The sequence below is a fragment of the Daldinia loculata genome, assembly GCF_022478755.1.
Source record: "Daldinia loculata strain CBS 113971 unplaced genomic scaffold F4817scaffold_89, whole genome shotgun sequence".
Taxonomy (NCBI): domain Eukaryota; kingdom Fungi; phylum Ascomycota; class Sordariomycetes; order Xylariales; family Hypoxylaceae; genus Daldinia; species Daldinia loculata.
The window spans coordinates 83385-104340 of record NW_026054943.1 but is presented as its reverse complement, the minus strand read 5'-3'; the positions used below and the strand labels follow the sequence as shown (position 1 = coordinate 104340).

The 20956-nt window shown below is 49.2% G+C and overlaps 7 protein-coding genes across 7 annotated transcripts; 4 read left to right on the top strand and 3 right to left on the bottom strand.

Moving 5' to 3' along the window:
* Positions 1 to 144: 144 nt before the first annotated feature.
* F4817DRAFT_297185 (cysteine proteinase) lies at positions 145 to 3449 on the top strand. Its single transcript, XM_049299750.1, has 4 exons — positions 145 to 375; positions 493 to 633; positions 705 to 718; positions 775 to 3449. The coding sequence occupies exons 1-4, from the start codon at positions 337 to 339 to the stop codon at positions 2810 to 2812; spliced, it is 2232 nt and encodes a 743-aa protein (XP_049154169.1). The 5' UTR covers positions 145 to 336; the 3' UTR covers positions 2813 to 3449.
* F4817DRAFT_320831 (Yos1-like protein) lies at positions 3358 to 3797 on the bottom strand (the record flags this gene model as incomplete). The annotated part of the gene is made up of 4 exons (XM_049301225.1): positions 3358 to 3413; positions 3487 to 3597; positions 3657 to 3716; positions 3770 to 3797. 4 exons carry the CDS (start codon positions 3795 to 3797, stop codon positions 3358 to 3360), a joined length of 255 nt encoding a protein of 84 aa, XP_049154168.1.
* A 238-nt stretch (positions 3798 to 4035) lies between these two features.
* F4817DRAFT_353033 (glycosyltransferase family 22 protein) lies at positions 4036 to 6396 on the top strand. Its single transcript, XM_049305298.1, has 3 exons — positions 4036 to 4220; positions 4278 to 4727; positions 4778 to 6396. The coding sequence occupies exons 1-3, from the start codon at positions 4208 to 4210 to the stop codon at positions 5983 to 5985; spliced, it is 1671 nt and encodes a 556-aa protein (XP_049154167.1). The 5' UTR covers positions 4036 to 4207; the 3' UTR covers positions 5986 to 6396.
* Positions 6397 to 7660: 1264 nt separating this feature from the next.
* On the top strand, positions 7661 to 12462 carry F4817DRAFT_353032 (uncharacterized protein). The gene is made up of 2 exons (XM_049305297.1): positions 7661 to 11949; positions 12008 to 12462. Exons 1-2 carry the CDS (start codon positions 8364 to 8366, stop codon positions 12073 to 12075), a joined length of 3654 nt encoding a protein of 1217 aa, XP_049154166.1. The 5' UTR covers positions 7661 to 8363; the 3' UTR covers positions 12076 to 12462.
* A 177-nt stretch (positions 12463 to 12639) lies between these two features.
* Positions 12640 to 15591, top strand: F4817DRAFT_353030 (uncharacterized protein). The gene is made up of 8 exons (XM_049305296.1): positions 12640 to 13204; positions 13373 to 13441; positions 13497 to 13602; positions 13667 to 13777; positions 13851 to 14129; positions 14185 to 14434; positions 14484 to 14797; positions 14859 to 15591. Exons 1-8 carry the CDS (start codon positions 13144 to 13146, stop codon positions 15286 to 15288), a joined length of 1620 nt encoding a protein of 539 aa, XP_049154165.1. The 5' UTR covers positions 12640 to 13143; the 3' UTR covers positions 15289 to 15591.
* A 126-nt stretch (positions 15592 to 15717) lies between these two features.
* F4817DRAFT_353026 (putative splicing factor U2AF 23 kDa subunit) lies at positions 15718 to 17169 on the bottom strand. The gene is made up of 2 exons (XM_049305295.1): positions 15973 to 17169; positions 15718 to 15901 (listed from the first exon to the last, which is right to left on the bottom strand). The coding sequence occupies exon 1, from the start codon at positions 16916 to 16918 to the stop codon at positions 16289 to 16291; it is 630 nt and encodes a 209-aa protein (XP_049154164.1). The 5' UTR covers positions 16919 to 17169; the 3' UTR covers positions 15718 to 15901; positions 15973 to 16288.
* A 976-nt stretch (positions 17170 to 18145) lies between these two features.
* On the bottom strand, positions 18146 to 20723 carry F4817DRAFT_362276 (cora-domain-containing protein; the record flags this gene model as incomplete). Its single annotated transcript, XM_049306512.1, has 3 exons — positions 18146 to 18422; positions 18475 to 20382; positions 20440 to 20723. The coding sequence occupies 3 exons, from the start codon at positions 20721 to 20723 to the stop codon at positions 18146 to 18148; spliced, it is 2469 nt and encodes an 822-aa protein (XP_049154163.1).
* Between the last annotated feature and the right edge of the window lie 233 nt (positions 20724 to 20956).

Here is a 20956-nt window from a genome sequence, read left to right as displayed (position 1 = left end):
TGTCGGCTCGTCTAAGACGTTCGAACACCTACGTACCTACTTCTTACAGACGCTCTCCTTAGTTGGCGACCTCGAATAATATAGACTCTGGAACGACGAACAATTCCAACGTCCTTCGCTTACGGGACCTACGGCTTAAGAAGCGCGAACTTATATCGTCTAGTGTATTATCTGATATCCGAGAGTGTTCCTGCTGTTTACTGCCGAGGCAGAGTCCTTCGGATGACTATCCCCATCGACTTCGTCCGTCCTCGCTAACCCTCTGCCGCGCTCGGCCGCTGGCTTGTCTCGGTCGAACTCGCGCAATACCGCAATCCGGTCGCCTCTACGCTCGCAATGGCGAGTTTTCTAAATAAATGGAAGACCAGCGGCGCTGTATGTTACCAAACTTTAAGCTTAACGCCGAGTCGGATGTGTTCACTTGACAGAGTGCACCTCTGGGGTCTCGAGCTACGCACAAGGCGATTGTTAAACATGCTGATGCGTTTCTAGGCGGCCTCGAGTTCGGCAGGCAAAGACGGACCCAAGAAGAAAGAGGAGACTCCGCTAGAGGTCACCCCGTTGGAACGGATGCTTCAGAACGCTGGCGCGCCCAGGCAAGATGGAAGCGACAAGTTCTTCGGCATGGAGAATGTAAGTTTACCTACCATATACATGTATATACCATCATTTTTGGAGTAACAACACTAACTTCAATTGCATAGTTCGGGAATACTTGGTAAAGACAAGACGTTTATTTTGCGCATTGAAGGCCATGATCTGACCAAGACGCAGCTATTGCAACTCGATCGTCCAAGCCCTCTACTATACCGTACCATTTCGAGAGCAGGTGCTTAAGTTCCCGCCATTATCACCCTCAGATACCCCTAACGGAAGCCGACCTAGGGTTAACGTCCAAATCCGAGCTCCAGCTGTGAACGGAAGCGCACACGGAGGCGCAAACGCGAAGAGAGGTTCCGTAGCTGATGCGATGGAGAAGAGGAAACAGATTAACTCGGGCCAAATCCAGCCAGTTCGGCCAGAGGATAAGCCCGACACCCCCGAATATAAAAAGAAGCAAGCGATGCTGAAGGGTCCTATATTAGAGTTGGCACAAGAAAGCCACGAAACCTACGGGATGGATGAGTGCACGTTCACGGGCCTACGAGATATTTTTATGACGCTCGTAGATAGTACTGTTCGTACTGGGGTTCTTAGTCCGCAGCGGTTCCTTGAGATCTTCAAGCGCGATAACGAAATGTTTCGCAATTCGATGCACCAGGATGCGCACGAATTCTACGGGCTCGTTTTAAACGATATAATATCGAACGTGGAGAGCACGGCTAAGCGGTTACTTAACCAGCAGGTCTCTTATAGTAACGGTAGTGTTGAAGAATCGCTCAAAGCAGCCTTAGGAGCAATTGCTAAGACCGCTTCGAACGGTATAAATTCTCCGGGGACAGGCTGGGTGCATGATATATTCGAAGGCGTGTTAACATCGGAGACGAAATGCCTCACTTGCGAGACTGCTTCTCAGCGAGATGAGACGTTCCTAGACTTATCGATTGACTTGGAGGAGCACACCTCAGTAACTGCGTGCTTACAGAAATTTTCGGCCGAGGAGATGCTTTGCGAGAGAAACAAATTTCATTGCGACCATTGCGGTGGCTTACAAGAAGCCGAGAAGCGAATGAAGATTAAACGACTGCCTAAAGTGCTGGCATTGCACTTGAAGAGGTTCAAGTATACGGAAGACTATAGTCGGCTGCAGAAGCTGTTCCATCGTGTAGTATACCCGTATCATCTGAGGATGTTTAATACGACGGAGGATGCCGAGGACCCAGATCGGCTGTACGAACTGTACGCTGTTGTTATCCACATCGGCGGCAACGCATACCACGGACATTATGTCTCGGTCATCAAAACGGAAGATCGAGGTTGGCTGTTATTCGACGATGAGATGGTCGAGCCCGTTGATAAGCACTACGTCCGAAACTTTTTTGGGGACAAACCGGGTATGGCCTGTGCGTACGTGTTGTTTTATCAAGAAACGACTTACGAGAAGATGCGGGCCGAGCAAGAGGCGGAGGGTCTTGAGGAAGTCAGGATCGCCAGTGAAAAGGCCGGTGTTGCTCAAGAGGATGGTCAGCCGAACGGTTCGGTTTCCGGGTTATCAAGGCAGCTAACACAGCCGGTTCGGCCACCCGAAGATCGCGAAGGACTGACCACTCTAGACCACGCTGCTACGGCACCCGATATGTTCATCGATCCAGCTGCTCCTTCCCCGGCGTTATTACCTCAGCTAGACGGCGCGGTACCGCCCAGCCCCTTGATTTCAGAAAGAACGGATACGACTAAGGGCGAAGCGAAGTCAAAAGAAGAAAGGAACCGAGAAAAGAAAGAAGCCAAGGCTCAAGAAAAGGCACGCAAGGTGGCAGAAAAGGAAGAGCTCAAAGCCAAGGAGAAGCAGCGCAAAGAGGCCGACGCGCGGTTGCGCGAAGCTCGCAAAGCCGAACAGGAGGAATTGAAGAAAGCCATCGAGGCAAGTAGAAAGATGGACGAAGAAGAAGACGAAGCCAGTCGCAAAGAACAAGATGACAGCGTCCCGTCGCTGCAGAAGCCGGATAGGGGTAGCAGATCCATGTCAAGAAAGAGCTTCGGGTTTTTAAATAGAGACAAAGCAAAACGGGATAGCCTAGAGGTTTTACCCGAAAACAAACAGAATGGCGAGAGCGCGGCGCCCAGCCACGACAAGCCAGAGCAACAGTTCAAGCTTAAGAAGAGCTTCAGCTTTAGTCTTGGGCGAAGAAAAAGCCATAGTACCCTCTCGTAAAAATACATAGGAGTTAGGGGAATATCTTTGACGGTATCGTTACTCTTCATACCCTAGCTAATTAGCGCAAGGGGGATGGGGCATATACGGAGTTCTGGGGGGTATCAAAAGAAATGCAAAGGTTCTTGAGCATTTACGGAGGACGCGCACCAAAGCCGAGATTCGTTTTGGATACTCTGTAGAACGAGGTTGCTTCTGTTTCTCAGTAGCACTATGAGCGTGAGGTCTGCTCACGTTGTGATGGATATTCTGTATAATAAGGCCAGACGCCGGAGCTCATACCCCTTGTAGTAGCAGAGGTACGAGGAAAGAAAAGACAAAGCCTTCATCGCCATCATCTTGGACCGAATCTTGATTGTATAGTGTTGACTTGACGTGTCGCTGTCACTCGAAACCTCCCTTCGCACGACCGCGCGTCTCACATTGCCGATCTCATTTTAGCCATATTACACCAAACCAAAGTGTATGTACACCCGAACGCCTGGTTGAAACCGAATGCAAGCCCCTATACGTCCGTCATCGTTCGTAACACCTGCATATCCTCTCTAACCCAAGACCAGCTCGTAGAGTATTATTAAAGTGTTGATCGCTATCAGAGGAACTGCTCTGCTGGTTAGCTTGGTGTTATTACCTCGTAAAGCGACTTCTCTCTCGCAAATAGGCCAAGCACGTACTTCTCATAACCATCCGGACGCTAGCAATTAGGTTGACGACTTTCGCCTTTACGCTTTGGGAGTCGGGGCCGGCGCCGAATGCCGGGTCGAAGGAGGTGGATGAGAGGTTTACTAGTTACAGAGAAGGCGTTAGTACGGAGGGATGGGTCTTGTATGGTAGGAATTCGTACTGCGTGCTAGGAAGCGGTCTTCGGACAGGATGGCGATTGCGTTTATAAGGAGGATAGAGACTATGATCGCATTAGCTGCTGGTTTCCGGTAGGGCGTCTAAGAGATGCTATACCATAGAGTAGGTTCCCGAGGAGAATCATTTTGACGGGCTAGAGTCTTGGGCGACGTGTTAGAAAGCGTGAGACTGCTTCTGTCAAAGGGCGATAAATCAAATGTTGTATATCTGCATGTACGTAGTAGTAGACAGGTGTCGACGGTGCGGCGCCAGGTTGCGGGAACTGTCCATTTGCCTTATGTAAACACTATTGAAATATTGTGGCGGTGCTTTACTGCATCAGCCACGTGTAACTCGGTTCGAACAGATACTCCTTACACAGACTTCTCGAAATGAGATGAACTGAAGTAGTACAACAGCAGGTCTGTCAACAAAATGGGGGTTTGAAATTATAATCTAACCATATGCACTCGTTACAAATTGATATCAATTGAGTTATATCGAGTGCATCTGTTATGAAAACATACCCTCGCGTTCTCCAGATATAAGCTACCAATGGCAGCTCTCGGTATGTTATTGGTATCACGGTATTTACTAACGAAATAGTAACTTACAATGGCAATAGACTTACTTCTGTCGCTGGCTATACCAGCCTTAATAATCATACACCTCTTGGCGGCTCCATATACCAAAGTCGAAGAGTCTTTCAACATTCAGGCGACTCACGACATTTTAGTGTACGGGACGCCCACTAAGGACGTGTATCAACGGCTCTCGTCTCAGTATGACCACTTTGACTTCCCTGGTGCTGTCCCTCGCACCTTTATTGGCCCAGTTCTACTAGCGGGGATCAGCCAGCCTATCATCGCGCTGGTAGGCTTCCGGTATGCACAACTTATCGTGAGAGGTATTCTGGGGCTCATCAATGCTGGAGCGCTGTTGGTGTTTAAGTCGAAGGTGGAAAAGGCGTATGGAAGGTCGACTGCGAGGTGGTATGCGTTATTGCAACTTGGCCAGTTTCATATCTTGTTCTACGCTTCTAGGACACTACCTAATATGTTCGCTTTCGGCTTGAGTAAGTGGTCGCTAAGTTTTGAGAGGGTCTTTTATATTGACAATTCGTAGCGACGTTGGCCTTTTCTCAACTAATTGGAGACCCATCTCAAAACGTGCAGGCTTCGAGATATAAATTGGCTATTGCGTATCTCACTATAGCTACCGCCGTATTCAGGTCCGAGTTGGCAATCCTCATGGTAACCATCACCCTCTATGGTCTAGCTCTCTCGCATATCTCCTTGGTAAAAATCATCCCTACCTTCCTCGTCTTCTTTACCATGTCGTTGTTACTCACGATACCAATCGACTCTTACTTCTGGCAGAAGCCGTTGTGGCCGGAACTATGGGGATTTTATTATAACGCCGTTCTTGGTTCTTCCTCTGAATGGGGCGTTTCTCCTTGGCACTACTATTTCACATCCGCCTTACCTAAGATCCTCACGAACCCGTTGAGCTCGAGCGTCCTCGTTCCCTATGCACTTTGGAACGCTGGGACGAGAAAACAGGCTCAATCGCTAGTGATCCCTAGCCTTCTGTTTGTGGCGATATACTCTCTTCAGCCGCACAAGGAAGCTCGTTTCATATTCTATGTCGCACCACCGTTGACAGCAGCAGCGGCTTTGGGGGCAAATTACATCTTCGCAAGACGTAATAAGTCTATCGTCTTCTTACTTACCTCCATCGCAATAGTTGGCTCGGTGCTTGTTTCGTTCGGCCTTAGTGCTGCCATGCTTATTATATCTTCTCTCAATTATCCCGGTGGCGAAGCGCTCTCGGAACTTCGTGGTCTCGTTACTTCGTCTTCCTCGTCCGATCTTCAGACTATCATGGTTCATACGGACGTACTGTCATGTATGACAGGAGTAACACTCTTTGGGCAACATCCCTACCCCCCTAATGATCGGCACCCGGCAAATGGATTGACGTTCAATTACGATAAGACAGAAGATGAAAACGCTTTACGGAGCCCGTCATTCTGGGAGAAGTTCGACTACGTGCTCGCCGAAGATCCGGCTTCGGCTATCGGCCCTTGGGAGACAGTTGGTGTAGTGGAAGGTTTTGCCGGAGTTGAGCTAATCAAACCGAGTGCACCCCCCGGCGGCGGCATCGAGAATGGCCAAGACAGAGTATTCGGCAGAGGGGCTCTCGTGAGAAGAGTGAAGAATTCCGTTAGAGCGCTAACTGGTGGTTGGTGGATTGGTCCGAGGATGGAGCCGAAAATACACATACTCAGAAAAATGCGCGAGGGTGAGGCTAGACGAGCCGTAACGGAGTAGGAATTTCTGGTAGATAGGCTGAAAGTCGAAATCGATTGCCGAGCTCGGCATTCTATCCCCGATATGGCTTTACGGCCCGCGGACCACATCGGATGCGAGAAGAAGTGGGAATGTCCGGTGACACCGAACGCCGCCCCGCTGGTGTGCGTTTAGAAAGGGGCTGACGGGACGTTACGATAATATGTAGCACATCGCGGTAGACCTATCTAGATTTACCATAACGTTTACAGGTCTGCCTCGTAACCAATCTGGCGAGTCAGCCCAACACCACCAGATCGGCCGTCTCACAGCCCCCAATTTAGAATGTAACCCAACGTAGCCTTACGCACATCTAATTTTGAAGCGCTCAACTAGCCTCGCCATATACCGGCATCTAAACATTTAAATAGCAACGCTGCTATGAATTCCGGCATGCTATGCATATCTTTTTATATCAATGTGCAGGCAACGGTGGTCGAGAACGTGGGCCCATATGCTATCAGTGTTTTAGCAAATTATACAAGATAGACTGATATTTCATGATGTTCACTAATATAGCTTGATAATACGAGCAGGATATGTTGACGAGGAGATATATTAGTAAGGACAAGCATATGGTAAAATTCAGGGGTCTTGGTTTAAGAGGATAGGCTATCGCAGTATTAGGGACCTCCTAGGATACCTCAGCATCCACAATATAAAAGTCAGTGAGAGCCGAGGAAGCAGAGCAATCCAGACCGGCGGCTATGCGCGTCTGCAGAGCGTCTGTCTGCTAGTACTTCGTACTGAATTCTAATGCTGAGGTGCGCTTAAGGCATACTATTTACAAAAGGATTCGTATCATATAACATACCAATTTTAGAATGGGGAGAATATCGTGATGAGCCTCGCGGGCTAAGGGTTGTGTACGAGCACACGAAGACGTATTATACCTACCTAGGTAGCATCTCCTTTTAGTTGCCTCGTAACGGCGACGCCAAGAATAACCCAAGAGGGTGGTCCCCTGAACGAGGATATGTAACTATGGTATGCACGTAGGCGGGCGCCACACTAGCTTAGGGTCCACCCGAATGTCAGGGTCTCGTTCGATTCGTCTTAATATGCCAAGATGCATACAACCTAATCCATACATGTATGTACAAATCTTATTGCGCAGCTGCGATAAACTTCCAATTGAGTGGTACAGAATTGAAGATTTTAATCTATTACCTCTGTACCTATGTACGTACGTACATGTACCTACATATGTATAAGTAGCGTACATAGTAGTGGTAGGAGGCATCACTGATAAAGCATGGAATATTTGTACATCCTAGGTAATTGTGAGTTACTATTGGACTCAAGTACGGCTATAGTACTCTTATTATCACAATCTCATTTTAGATAATCGACGACAGCTCCAGTCCTTTTTAGAACTAGATTTTCAAAAGAGTCCCAAAAATTTAAGATATATGCACGTGTCGAGGACTGGGACGTCGGACCTTTGAAAGATGCGGGTTTCGCCTTAGTCCCGGACCCAGTGAGTTGTAAGTGTACCTGAAACTTGGCCGATCTGCACACCAATTCATGTACCTAGCATAGTACGATAGAAGCAGCGGCAGGAGCAGGCAATTACCTGGTACATATAGTTACCTAGTTCAATACCACAAACCAACAGGTACCAGCCAGCTTCCACGCCAGCATACGTACATGTACCTTATTACTTGTATTACTTGTATGTTACATTATGTACTCGAACTTGCACCCCCGAACCTCAGAAATAAAACGAGAGGGTAGACAGCGACGGGTGACACACGACACACGACACATTATTCATACGATCCCGTCCAACAAAGTAGATTGAATCCAACATCCCTTTCTTCCCTTACCTTCTTGTCTATTGTCCAATTCACCTCGGCATCACTTTGACAGTCTTGTCGCATCCCCCCGCCACCTTCTTTGGCTTCTTTGGTAGATTTATAGTGGGTAACAAGGACGAACTAACCCTCTGGCTGGCCGCCTGCTTGTGCGCGCCTCTGTACTACTGTACTACTACATACGCTGTATCATTATTCACCCCCTTGGTCCTTGGTGGACGACGATCACAGCCAAACTAAATAACATCACAATCTCGCTTTCGAAAGCCCGTCGGGTGGAAACTGGGCACACAAGTAAACAAATACAACCCTCCACGACAACTCCCGCCGAAATTTCATATTAGTCCAACCCATTTACAGCCATTACATTACCTATTATATTCGATACATTCGACAAACACGCGACACCACTAAGCCGTTCGTCTTATCAATTAACTTATTTTTACCCTTCCTAGTAAATATTACTTCGCTTCGCGATATTCTCGACGATTACTTAGCAACTACACGCCAGAACCACGGCAAATTGATGGTTTATCTAGGCGCATGTTGGTATACCCCGCGAAATCACGGCCGACGATGGAGAACGATGCACATAATGAAGGCCCCCGACGACGGGATCGTATAATGGGGAAGCTGTTTGGCAGTAGCAGTACGGTTAGGGACAAAAAATTGTCCCACGAAGAGAGTGCAAACGAAATATCCGACTTTCTTGGTCACTCAGACCGACTGACCGTCTCTCACCCCGTTCCTCAACCCCCGTCGACTGTTCCCAGAGGCCCACCGTCTCTGGCTCTTGATACGTCCAAAGTTAGCCGCTTCCCACAAACTCTAGGGGTTGAGAATGAATCTCAACGGCGGGCACGATCACGCAGCCCTTCCCGACCGAAGAAAAACAAAGGACTTGTTGTCCGGTTCGCCGATAATTATCCCGAGATCATTGGCGAAGGAGGTGACGAGTGCGAGACTGCCGTTGCCGAGATCGGTAGGAGGAAGAGATCTAAATCTACACCACTCTCGGCACCGATACCGCCTACGAAAGAAGGCCACGAATATGCCAGGCAAGTTGGGGCATTTCAAGAAGTACAGAAGAAGGAAGATGAATTTGTACCTGGTCCTATACGCCGGACCCAGACGGGCTTTTCTACGATCTCAGATTTCCGGTTGGAGGAGCCGGGGCCTGCCCCTATTCCTAATCCGCCGCCGCCTAAGCCTCGTGCCGTCCCGGCAGGCGAAGCCCAGTCCCGTTTCTTAGGTACTAGTAGTCAGAAGGATGAAAACCGCCGCTCATTTATCGAGATCCACCAGCAGGAGCAACGGCAGGCTGAAGGAATGGCGTTTGCAGAAGCGATGCGATCTGCTAGCGCCAACTCTCACCACCAATGGGACGACCAGATTTCTTCCCCCGAGCCGGTCCGGGATACACCGCCGCGCCTCAAGCAAATTCAGGTGCCGACCATGCAGGAGCCGACACCACCTCCGGAAAGATCCATGTCTCACCGTGACCAGTCTTCAGTATCGCCTTCGCTACAGGATTCCATCTCTTCGGTATTAAGAACTCAATCTACGAGATCTCCCTTGCGGCCTTCACCCATACCGCAAGCAGCATCGAAAAGTCCTTCCACCGTCTCACCAGCACCCCCTTACCACGAACTACCTCTACCACAAATCCCATCTTCCTCTAATAGATCAGCTTTACCTCCTTTGCCTACTCACGATGCACTGCCAGACTTCGACATGGTACCCACTCTGTCACAACGACCAGTGTCACCCGACGAAGTACGCGTCAAAACAACCCACACCGCTGACAGTCCTACGTCCCTGTATTCAAACTCTGTTCATTCGACTCCCGATGTCTCACACAAAGCAACACCGATTACGCGGAATCCTTCACGTGGATTCCCACCTTCTCCAGAAAAAACTACTCGCAGGCTTCAAGAGGCGGTAGTTGCGCCTGACGTTGATGCACTAGAACTATTTATTGTTCGTACTAAGCACTTGTACGAGTTGTTCCGTCTGCACGCGGAGCAATATAGGCCCTTAGGTACCTCCCGGCCTGATGACATGTGCCGAGCAGCTCTGTGGTGGTTCCTGAAGGGAAGAACAGCTCTGGAGACGATTATTAGAAGTCGTCCAGCAGACCCCGACGAGCCTCGTCTTCTCATGGCCAGGTACCAAGCCTATACGGACTTGGCAAAGGGGTACTGGCTATTAGAGCATGCCCTTCCCGAGATTGCGGAAGGCAAGTATAGCCCCGTAGATGGCGAATTGGGCGAAGTTAGGCAAGTTTTGATATCTAACTTGAGGAAACTATCTGGGTCTATGAAGCGAAATGGTTTCCTACCGCCCGAGGAGCCTTTCCTCCCGCAAACGATGGACAAATCTATCTGGGTAGAGTACCCGGCCGTGAGCCAAGATATAGTTGCCCTTCTCAATGGAGTCTGGGGCTCGGCTGTTGCCGCCGTAAATCAGCCAACTCGTTCTATGGAGGCGCTAGAAGCCCTCCCGATTGGCGATACTACTAAATATTTTAATTTTGGCCGCGTGATGACCAACGTATACTTCATGGAACAGGGCACGGACTCGAGACAGGCTTGTTTCCCCTGCATGTTGTCTGTTGTTCGATCGCAGAATGATCCAAACCTCAACTTCGTTATTGCTAGTCAAAACGGTTCCGTTTCGTTGCGCATACAGACAGACAAGAATTCAGGTCTAACGTGGCAAGATGTTAAATGGAGACCAGACTCGCACCAGTTAGATATCAAGTTACCCCGAGGCTTTATGCTTGCCATCGAATGCTCGCAGCAAGACTACCGGATGCTATGGAGCATGTACGACTTTAGCTCCAAAGTCCAATCTTACCTATATCAGCGAAAGGATGAAGTCGTGAAGCATACTACCGTCCTTCGCGGCTTTCACTATTTCGATGCTAACCCTCAAGGAAGGACATTCCCTAAGGAGCCTATAGGACAATGCTCTATAGGGTTGTTCGAGAAACTCCTCAAGGAGAATAGTCCGACTGGACCTAGGACCTTCCACCGGGGTTTCCGACTCGCCGTGGTTACCGGACCGAGAATAAGAACGCTGAGCGGAGTAACTCATTTGTTCTCGCCACAACTTCCTGTCAAGTTCGCCCTATTACGGGGCGAGCAACGCGCCCCGGTCCTCCAACTTGATTTTAACGACGGGAAAGACAAAGGGCGGATGGTTTTGACGTTCGATGATGATCGAGAGCGCGAGATGGTATTGAAAATGATTACGGGGACGTATATCAACCAGGATGAGGACATTGTTACAGAGGTCCCGTTAGAGGGTATGAACATATCAGACGGTGTCGGTGATACGAAAGGAGGCCTTCCGGCTATTCAGCGCCTACCTTGGCAGCGTGCTCGTATCATCAACGATAAGTATTCAGAAGTCCCGCCAACGGTATTGGCGGAGAAGCTCAGAGTTGAAATCGAATCGTTGGATAAAGGCGGAGTTGGTGTGGTCAGCACCATTACGGACCGAGTCAATGTCGCGCCTGGCGAGCTGAAGCTCAGGCTAGGTACCAAAGATATTCTGACACTGCAGGTTCTACGACACGCACAGGCCGATCTAACGGTTTCCATACTAGAGAGCCTCGTACCTCGAGAATCGCATCGCGAATTTCAGGGTTTGCAGAATACGATCCAGCGTGGGCCAACGGTGCGTACCTACAGGTTTCCGAGCTTCCGGGACTTGCATGCATTCCAAGCGGGGCTCACGGGATACTCGGTACTCTTCGACGGTATCGCTGCAAGCCTGAACATCTCGCGGCGAAGGATGGTAGTACCGATTCACAAGAAATGGGAGGCTGGCACTACGCGAGTTCAGGTGGTGCAGCAAGAAAAGACGGTTCAACTACTAGCATTTTTTGAAGATTGGAACCACGGACAATGCATGGGGTTCATACTCAAGGGAACCGATGTGTTCGAGTCGTTCAGCCGAAATGGGAAAGCGGGCTTGAAACTAGCTGACGCCAAGTTCCCGCTGCCGAAGACTCCGCATGAAGGCGGTGACAAGACGGATGAGATGGCATTCCTGTGTCTGGACATGCCCGATTTTGCTGGCGAACATGATGACATAACGATATTATTCGAGGATAGTTTTGGTAAGTTTTACCATGTATTTGAATCTGTTTTATTTCAGGGACTAACACGGTTATACAGAAAGAGATAGACTTTGTTCGGTTCTACCCGCGCCAGTCAAAGGGTCGCGCCTCAGTAGGGGAAAATGATGGAGTTCGGCACGATTGAACGAGAACATGATTCATGCAGATGGTCTGCATAAAGTTTGCACCGGAAGGGCGTTGAGTCCTGTAGTAATGCTATGTCAAGTTACTGATACCCCCTGCGGTTATTCGAGCAAATGAGGCGCTTCCCGAGAGGCGCAAGGAAACACAATGGCAACAAAATAGCCTAGCCGACAATCGGCTTTTGCATCTAGACTTTGGTTGTTGAAGACAATTGGAACTGTCTGCATATATCTATTAAACTGAAAGCAGGGTTTGAACCTCGATAGAAAGAAAACCTCAATTTTTATCAAAGACCTTACAGACCTAGTCTCGGTTGAATGTAGATAAATGATACACCTAATTGACGTACGTCATCGTTTCCCCCCTGGACCTCGTGGCCTCCAGCTTAGTGGATGCTTAGGTACGGATCCGTACTTTGCAAAGCCCACTACGTAATCACAAAATGTGCAAAGGCTGCAGTCAGTCACTACGGATTAGTCACTAGGTTAATGCCTAAGATTTCCCACTGATTATTCATGTACCTAGTGAGCTGAATAGATGCATTGCGGATTGCTCACCATCCCTTGTTCGTTCACAAATCAGGCATCGTTATTTGTGCATGTTATTTGTGCATGTTTAAGCTAGGCTGCTGCTAGCTTGATAATATTTGCTCCCTCTTCTTCTTCTTCTTTTTTAATGTAACTAATGTAAAACTCTTCCTCGTAATCCATTCTTCCTATTCTACCTTGCTCGTGTCAGTGAGGTCATCGGTCAACCCCCCTGTGCTTTAGGGGTAGGTTTAACTGTAAGTACAAGGATCCTTAATCGATAACAACCCGACAGCCCTCTCCAGCGTGGGGAGGGGTACATACGTTCACTATAGGCACTATAGGCGTGCCTAGGACCTAGGGCAGGACTTACATAGCAGCGTTACCCTTTAGTTGCGACCCTTCCAGCCCTTTTTCGATATTGTTCGACAACCTTTTACCTGCAACATTTATTGTGGACAAGCTTCTTTAAGGTTATATCCCCCCCCTCTCCCTTATTAGGCGCATTCGATATAAAAGAGAAATGCACGCGGGAAAGATCGCGTCGGGTCTGGCCCGTCGTCGCCGGACGCAGTCGAATGCTAGTATGTAACGGGTTTTTTTCTGTTTCTTCTAAACGACGTATTGCGACTTCGGACTACATTTTCCTATTGGCGCATTGCACCCTTCTTCTTTGCTGGATATTATATTTTTTTTTTTTTTTTGCTCTGTTAGGCATACTAGATCGCTGACACTTATGCCGCCGCACATAGGCAGCAGGTCGTCTGGGGATGGCGTCGATGACGATGATACCTCCATTATAGAGCCCGAGCAGGGCAACGGTGAGTCTGTTCGATATGTTGGTATTTACTGCGGCTAACGGAATGGCCTGGGCAGTTTTAACACATATTATCTCGCAACTGCGGCCTGGCGCTGATCTAAGCCGAGTTGTTCTGCCTACGTTTATTCTCGAACCCCGAAGTATGTTAGAACGAATCACCAAGTGCGTACTCCGAAACTATTATTTTATAGTCTACTGTATAGATGCTAACTTTAGAGAACTATAGCTTCATGTGCCATCCGGAAATGCTCCTCCCTATCCCTCATATCGAAGATCCCGTCGAACGTTTTGTCTCTGTCGTCAAATTTTATCTTAGCGGATGGCATATTAGACCACCGTATAGCTCCCCCAGCTTCCACCCCTAAGTCCACTCTATAAATCACTCGATATTTACTAACATACAAAAATAGGGGAGTCAAAAAACCTCTCAACCCGATCCTCGGCGAAGTCTTCTCGTGCTATTGGGACCTGCCTGACAATACCCGCGCCTACTATATCTCTGAGCAGACATCGCATCACCCCCCTAAGTCGAGCTATTTTTACATGGCCCCCGAGCACCATATCCGTATCGACGGTACTTTAAAACCTAGGAGCAAGTTCCTAGGCAATTCGGCCGCAAGTCTTATGGAAGGAATCGCCGTGCTTACCCTCATGAATAGGGGCAAAAATCCTAAGCAAGGGGAAAGATAGTACGTGGGATCTACAAGGCTTTTTGCACGAAACATGAACTAACAGTATCTCTAGCTGGTTAACGCAACCCAATATGTACGCGAGAGGAATCCTGTTTGGCAACATGAAATACGAATTAGGCGACCACAGCGTGGTGCGGTGTCCCGAGTTAGGCCTCACAGCTGATGTCGACTTTAAGACGAAGGGATGGGTCAGCGGTACGTATAATGCGATTGGCGGCACGATAAAAGACGAGAAGACTGGACAAGTGCTCTTCGAATTGTCGGGTTTATGGAGCGAAGAAATGTTTGTCAAGGATCTTAGGGTGGGTGACCCGTAAAAGTGTTGCCTCGTCGCTATCTAACGCTGCATAGAACGGACATAAGGATATGTTCTTCGACGCCCGAAAAGTAAAACCTTCCAAACCGCGCGTTCGACCGCTCGAGGAACAAGACGAGCGAGAGTCGCAAAAATTATGGTATAAAACAGCGCAAGCAGTAAAGGACAGGAATCACGAGTTGGCGACGGACGAAAAGACCAAAGTCGAGGACCGGCAGAGAGAGGAAGCAGCGAAAAGGGCCGCTGCAGGCGTAGAATGGCATCCGCGGCTGTTCCGGAGGGTAGACAAAGACTACGGCGGCACGGGAGAGGATATGGATCACTTGGAATGGATTATCAACGCTCATATGTGCGTGGCGCCCCCATAGCTGACGGCCTTTTCGAGATATCACTACTAACTCTAGATCTAGCGACGCCACAACACCTGAGGAACAAGCCGAGCAGATCATGTCGATATACCCGGTCATACCCGGACAAAGGACCAGCGACTGGAATATAATCCCGCCGGGCGGACACCTGCACCCGCATCCTCAAGCGACCGAGAAACAGGCGCAAGCTTCAGCTCCCCAAGGCGAGACGCAGGATCTGATCGACTTCGGCCAGAACGATACTAATACGCAAGCCCAGACAACGCATAATGCTCCCGCGTCGCCGCCGCTCAATAAGACGGGTAGTAAAGAAATCGCCACGATTCTGCAGTCGACGGGTCAAAAAGCGGAGGACGGCCCGCTGCTCGATTTCACAAGCGATTTGATGAACGACTTGCCTCCGGCCAAGGGTAACTTGAGAAAGGAGGATACGGCAGACAGTAATAATACGTTCTTCGATGCCGAGGGGTGATTAGTCGACTGTGTTAGTACAGCACGTATAGTATAGTTCAGGGGAAAGCCGAGGAAAACACCAATGTTGTGCCCTCGCGATTACCCGTTGCTTTAGAGCTCTCTACTTCGCTTCGCCTGGATTGAGCTGTTTTTGGCTGCGGGGTAGAGGGTTCATGAGCTGGATTTACATAATTATTCAACAATTGGCTGTTTTGGCTGCTGGGGTGATTATTGGGTTGGTGGTGTATGAGCATGCTGCATGGTAGGTAGGTATCTTGCTTTCTGGCAATAGGGGCAGGGCAGGGCAGGGCAGGGCAGGGCAAACCACTAGGTTTAGAAGCCGGTAGACTAGATATAGTATGAAGAAAAGGAGACCCTGTTTAATGAAGTTGACAAGCTATGTGGGCTTTACTTGTGGAATATCGTGACTTCTATCATGACCATAAGATTCAGGTGGATATTATCTTGATTTAATCCTTGTAGGGCTGCTAATGAATCGAGTATTTTACATATGAATTGCTCTGAGAGCCCTTCTTCTCCCCATTTCCCCTTAAGCACCATACATACTCGTCTTATGATCGAGAAACCGTAGGCGGGCAAATGATGCCGCTTCACGTATAATTGAGAACAGCCTATTTACTCACTCAGCATGTCTTTTTTCCTAATAATGTAGTAGTGTTAACGCAAAGATAGAGAGACGAACCGGTCCAAGGGTATCTATCCCGAATCCTGCGTATTTCTCACACGAGCGCGTCTCGTAAATGCTTGCTTGCTTGCTTTGCCTGCTTTCTTAGCCTCCGTCTTGTATCACCTCACCTCATCACGTCCCGTCTCCTAGTATATTAATAGACCGCGCTCGTGCGTATGCTGCCTTCTCCGTCTCCTAGCCTTCCGTATCTTAATTGGGTACTACCTTCGCTCTCATAAAATAAGAATCTCAGTCTCAGCCTCGAGGAAACGATCGATCTCTGCTTCCCCCCCTCCTAGTAATAAATAAATAAATACAACGTCATCCTGCCTTAATACCGCTTCCGCGTCGGCTCCGGGCTCGGGCTACGACTAACGCTCTTCGCGTCGCGGCCCCTCATCTTAAGCCACTTCTTAGTGGACAGGGTCAACTCCCTCTCGAGCTCGGGGGAGGGATTCTTCCTGTGGATGAAATTGCAGAAGCCGCCGCGGACGCAGCCCTCGCCGCTGTTCAGCCGGCAGCAGGCCTCTCTAAAGTCGGTGACGGGGCTGAGTTCGCAGTAGACGGGGCGGCCGGCGTACCAGCGGGAGTTGAGCTCGTCGCAGGCCTTCTGGGCCGAGTCCTCGTACTTGAAGCGGGCGTAGACGTTGCCGACGAGGTGGTCGTTGGTGTTGTCGCAGACGACGAGCTCCTCGAGCTCGCCGTACCGGCACAGCTCGCACCACAGGTCCTCGTAGAAGGCGTCGAAGTGGTTCGCGCACTGCTCGGGGGTCAGGCGCGCGCGCGTGTCGTGCGCGGGGTTCTGGTATAGGGATGGTAGCAGGATCGTCTGCGAGTACGACGGCTTGACGTGTTTCCTGCTGCAGCGGTCGCCGTGGCGGCACGCGCCGATCTTGTAGTAGAAGGAGCAGTTGACTTTGTCCTGCTCCGTGCCGAAGATGGAGGCGAGGAAGTTGGCCATTTTGATGGGGGGGTGTTTGTGTTGATTGTTTTTTTTTTTTTTCCTTTCCTTTCCTTTTTTTTTTTCCGAATTGATTGATGGGGGAATGAGTATTTGATTATCGAAGATGGCTAGGTCGAGGGGAGGATATTTGAATTGTCGCGTTTCTTTGACGATTGATCGCGACGATTGATCGGTTGGTTGGTTGGTTGTTGTATTTGGGAGGCGAAATTTCCAACGGTCTGGGCAGTAGGAAACGCTGGAAAGGGAAGATAAAGTTTAGAGCTTGAAGTTAAGTGGAGCCGGGATGCAGGTTACAACGCAACCAAAAAGCTTGGCAGTAGCGAGGCTGGCCAACCACAGTATGATGAGGCATGAGCTACCTATGAGCAGGTCACTCGCCACATCTAGATACTTCCACAGCCACACCTTAAGTCCGGATAACAAGATTAATCAGCTTCACCTGCTCAAGATAGTCGTGCCATCTTTTGAATTGGCTGAGAAATACATTATTAATTATGATCTCTCGATAAATAGTTTAGTAATTCATAAGGTGCTAATACTCAAAGCCTAGTTGGGAAGATTATTCCGTAGACCCAGAGGTGATATGAAATAACTGCCAAGAAACAACATCAGATAACTAACCAAAGTCTAAGAGACAATATTATTATCCTCATCTTCCTATCGATCGATAGAGTCAATTCGGGCTATATATAGATTATAGAATACAACATAAGCAAGGTGTTATTATAATAAATAAAGTAAACACATTTTCTTATAAGATATCCGGTGGATATCGTTGTGTCAAACGTTTCTATTCAACCCCATACTCCATATGAATATAAGATGACGGCGTTGTATATACTAGCCAATTATTCAAAGATGCTACCTCCAATTCCCTATCTCCTATCCCAGGACGCCCGTGTCTATTCCCCGTATACCCATTGAAGTGTGTGCGCGTCGCGGCATGTGCGTTCCATAGTGCCGAATGAAAATAATATTGATAAGCTTTTTTGGTACGACTGGTGGTGCTGCTGAAATCTGTTCGGCCGGTGAAGCAGCCAAGAAGATGATGACCTTGGTGGCCGGGTGACATGGGCTATCACGCAAGTACCCGGCATTTTGTTGAATATGAATGGGCGCCCACGCCGATTAGGGCGGACCAAGATGCTGCGCTTGTTCCGAACTTTGCCCCCATCGTGGGACATGTGTAACATATACACGATACCGAATATCGGTAGTTATTGTCTAGACGATGTTATATACCCTCTTCGCAATGATAAAGCAGGCAAGGCCGAATAGTAGCAGCGCTGCGGTAATGGCGAAGAACCACTTCAGGTCGCCCTCGTACTCTTGGCCTGGGACCCAGACGTTCATGCCCCAAAGACCGGTGATGATATTCATAGGCATAACGATAGTACCGAGGACAGTTAGCTTGCCTAGAACATCGGCGGTCTGCTCCTGTCGTTCATTCATACGGATATTGATTTGTGCAATGTAATTGGCATGGCAACGGGCGAGAATCCTGCTCAGGTTAGTTGTAATTCCAAAAGGGGGACCAAAGGGTTAACACTCACACTTCGTAATGACTAAGGTTGGCCGTCATAGTCACGATATGATCTTGGATGTCGCCAAGGTATAGCCCGATTTCGGACCGCGGAGCAACTTCCCAGTGTTCGTTACAGCGCTTTGCGAAACTTTTAATGACATCCGCCTTGTTTCCAAGAAGTCGGTATAGAGTCATAACCCTCTTCCTGCAGTCGCCGACGCGACGGAGCATGTCTCCACCATTATCCGCATTCGCTTCGGTGCCTTTCTCGCCGTCTCTCTGCTTTTTCTCGTCGGGCGACAAAGAAGGATCAGAGTGAGAATGGAACTGTAAGATTCTGTCGTCGATATCATCCACCTCCTCCTCGATGGTCTGGATGAGAGGGAAGTAGACGTCCGTGATGTCGTCGATAATTGCATAGCTGATCCAGTCTGCGCTGAGGATCATAAAATCTTTAAGCTGGCGAACCCTGCGTCGAACATGTGCCGGGTGCGGGGTCTGGCTGAAATGAAACGAGAGTACACCTTCGCGGAAAACCACGACATACATGTTGATCGGCTCGAGGTGATTCTCTGATTCGGCGTCCTGATCGAAAGACCTGTAATTGACGAAGTAGTAGTGTCGGAATAGTTCAACCTTCTCGCGCTGTTCCTGGAGCATGATATCCTCTGAGGTTAGAGGATGAATCCCGAACGCTTTGGCGAGCACCTTCATCTCCGATTCCGTGGGGCTCAAGACATCTAACCACCATACGGGACGTTCGCCGTATCGAGGCTGTTTCTTCCCGTTTGGAGGAGGTGATTTAATGCCGGAGAATGGGGACTTGGACCGCAATGGGCTGGGGTTACCCGAGTGATTTCCAGAGGAACTCGCAGACGTTGAGACTTGTTGTCTAGAAGCTGCACCTGGATTAAGGTCAGATGTTGGGAAATTTGGTGTGAAAGATGGCTGGCGAGAGGGTCCTCTGGTAGTTGCGCCGCCATTTCTAGTTAAGTTTGGAACCTGGGTAAGAGGTTCATCATCATCGTCGTCGTCGGATGAATCGGATAGGATTGGAGGATCTGGGAGGAAAAGTTCCTTGAAGCCTGCGTCTGGTTGAACAAGCTCCGATATGGTCTGACTGTGGATCGTGCTTTGGAACTCCTCGTTGAAGTAGGTGAATCGGTACGGAGCGTCTTCTTCTGTTTGATACCACCCCTTATGGATCGGCCGCAACCTGCCGTTCACCAATTGCGGCTCCGTGATTTTCTTCATTCGTCTTTCTTCGCTCCGATCCTCCTTCTCGATCCGGGACCACTCTTCGAGGATGGCCAAATCCGGCCACTTGTTTCGTCTTCTGCGTCGGGCCCGAATACTGCGGCTGTCGCGAGCTTGCCGGGCGTCCTCCTCGGCCAATTCTGACATTCCCTCTTGAGGAAAGCAGACATCCGCCTGTGCCTGCAGTGCAATCGTATGGCGTCTCTCAAAAGGAGACTGGTCGCGAAGCGGGTCGTTGTTCGATTCTAGTATGTTATCGGGGCGAGTTGCATCCTCTGCGAGATCATCTCTCATCAAGCTATCCCCATAGCTCATATCCAGGGGATCTGAAGGCCCGAGCGTAGGGCTTCCGGGAATGGATGGTGGATAGTTGATATTATATTTATCAGATGGTGTTATAGGAGCCATTTGGGATTTCTTGCCCGATCTGCTAGAACCGGCACGACTGATGGATGCATCGTTCTTCCGTCGTCCATCTCCTGACCCGTAGCCTCGCGAAGAGGTAAGATCCTGTCGCGGAGAGCTAGATAACAAAGGTGCGGTCTCGTTATTGTCCTCCTCCACTTCCTCGTGGTCGTGGCTCTGACTACCCTGCATTATACGCGATCGGCTTGATTGCGGCATGTGAAGGGAAGCCGTGAGGGTGGAAGGTCGTCGCGGGCGAGGATATTGATGCTCCCTGGGTTCAAATTAGTTATAACGCTATGATGGATATAAATTGAAGGCCGTAACAAACCTGTGGTCGAGAAGCGCTTCGCTTTCGATGCTTGTATTACTTAGATTCCTCCCACGCATGTAGAAACCGGGCCTATTACCGCTGTGGCTGGATGGAGGTATATCTTGGTCTGGGATGTTTTCTGGGGGAGCAGCGAAGGACTTCCGTCTCGCTTTCTTGTGCTTTCTTCCTGCACGATGCTTTTTCTTGGGTGTCTGGTTGGTTGATGCTGTCGCATTGGAAGAGATCGAGGGGTCAGCCGGTGCGCGAGAGGAACCGAGAATGGAAAACTGATTGCTAGACATAACGGCGGATACGCATTCTCGTTGTAAGAAGTCTAAGAAGAAACTAATTGTTTGGCAGCAAACGCTCGGGGATGAAGTCGAGGTTAAGTTCCATTTCATAAGCAAGGAGATAATGGGGGGATTGAAGCTAGAGCTTAGTTCTTTAGCTCATTCTTAGCACATCCCTCGGTGGTGATGTCAACGGAAGTAGACGGGTACATTAGGTACCTACCTAAAGTGTACTTTTGTGGAGA

Excerpts from the sequence above, each read along its gene's own strand:
- F4817DRAFT_297185 (XM_049299750.1), top strand. The coding sequence starts at position 337 with ATGGCGAGTTTTCTAAATAAATGGAAGACCAGCGGCGCT. Across the intron at positions 376-492 it reads AATGGAAGACCAGCGGCGCT|GCGGCCTCGAGTTCGGCAGG; the intron begins GTATGTTACCAA and ends ATGCGTTTCTAG.
- F4817DRAFT_353033 (XM_049305298.1), top strand. Across the intron at positions 4,728-4,777 it reads TATGTTCGCTTTCGGCTTGA|CGACGTTGGCCTTTTCTCAA; the intron begins GTAAGTGGTCGC and ends GACAATTCGTAG.
- F4817DRAFT_353032 (XM_049305297.1), top strand. The coding sequence starts at position 8,364 with ATGTTGGTATACCCCGCGAAATCACGGCCGACGATGGAGAACGATGCA. Across the intron at positions 11,950-12,007 it reads ATTATTCGAGGATAGTTTTG|AAAGAGATAGACTTTGTTCG; the intron begins GTAAGTTTTACC and ends ACGGTTATACAG.
- F4817DRAFT_353030 (XM_049305296.1), top strand. The coding sequence starts at position 13,144 with ATGCACGCGGGAAAGATCGCGTCGGGTCTGGCCCGTCGTCGCCGGACG. Across the intron at positions 13,442-13,496 it reads AGAGCCCGAGCAGGGCAACG|TTTTAACACATATTATCTCG; the intron begins GTGAGTCTGTTC and ends TGGCCTGGGCAG. Across the intron at positions 14,435-14,483 it reads TGTTTGTCAAGGATCTTAGG|AACGGACATAAGGATATGTT; the intron begins GTGGGTGACCCG and ends AACGCTGCATAG.
- F4817DRAFT_353026 (XM_049305295.1), bottom strand. The coding sequence starts at position 16,918 with ATGGCCAACTTCCTCGCCTCCATCTTCGGCACGGAGCAGGACAAAGTC.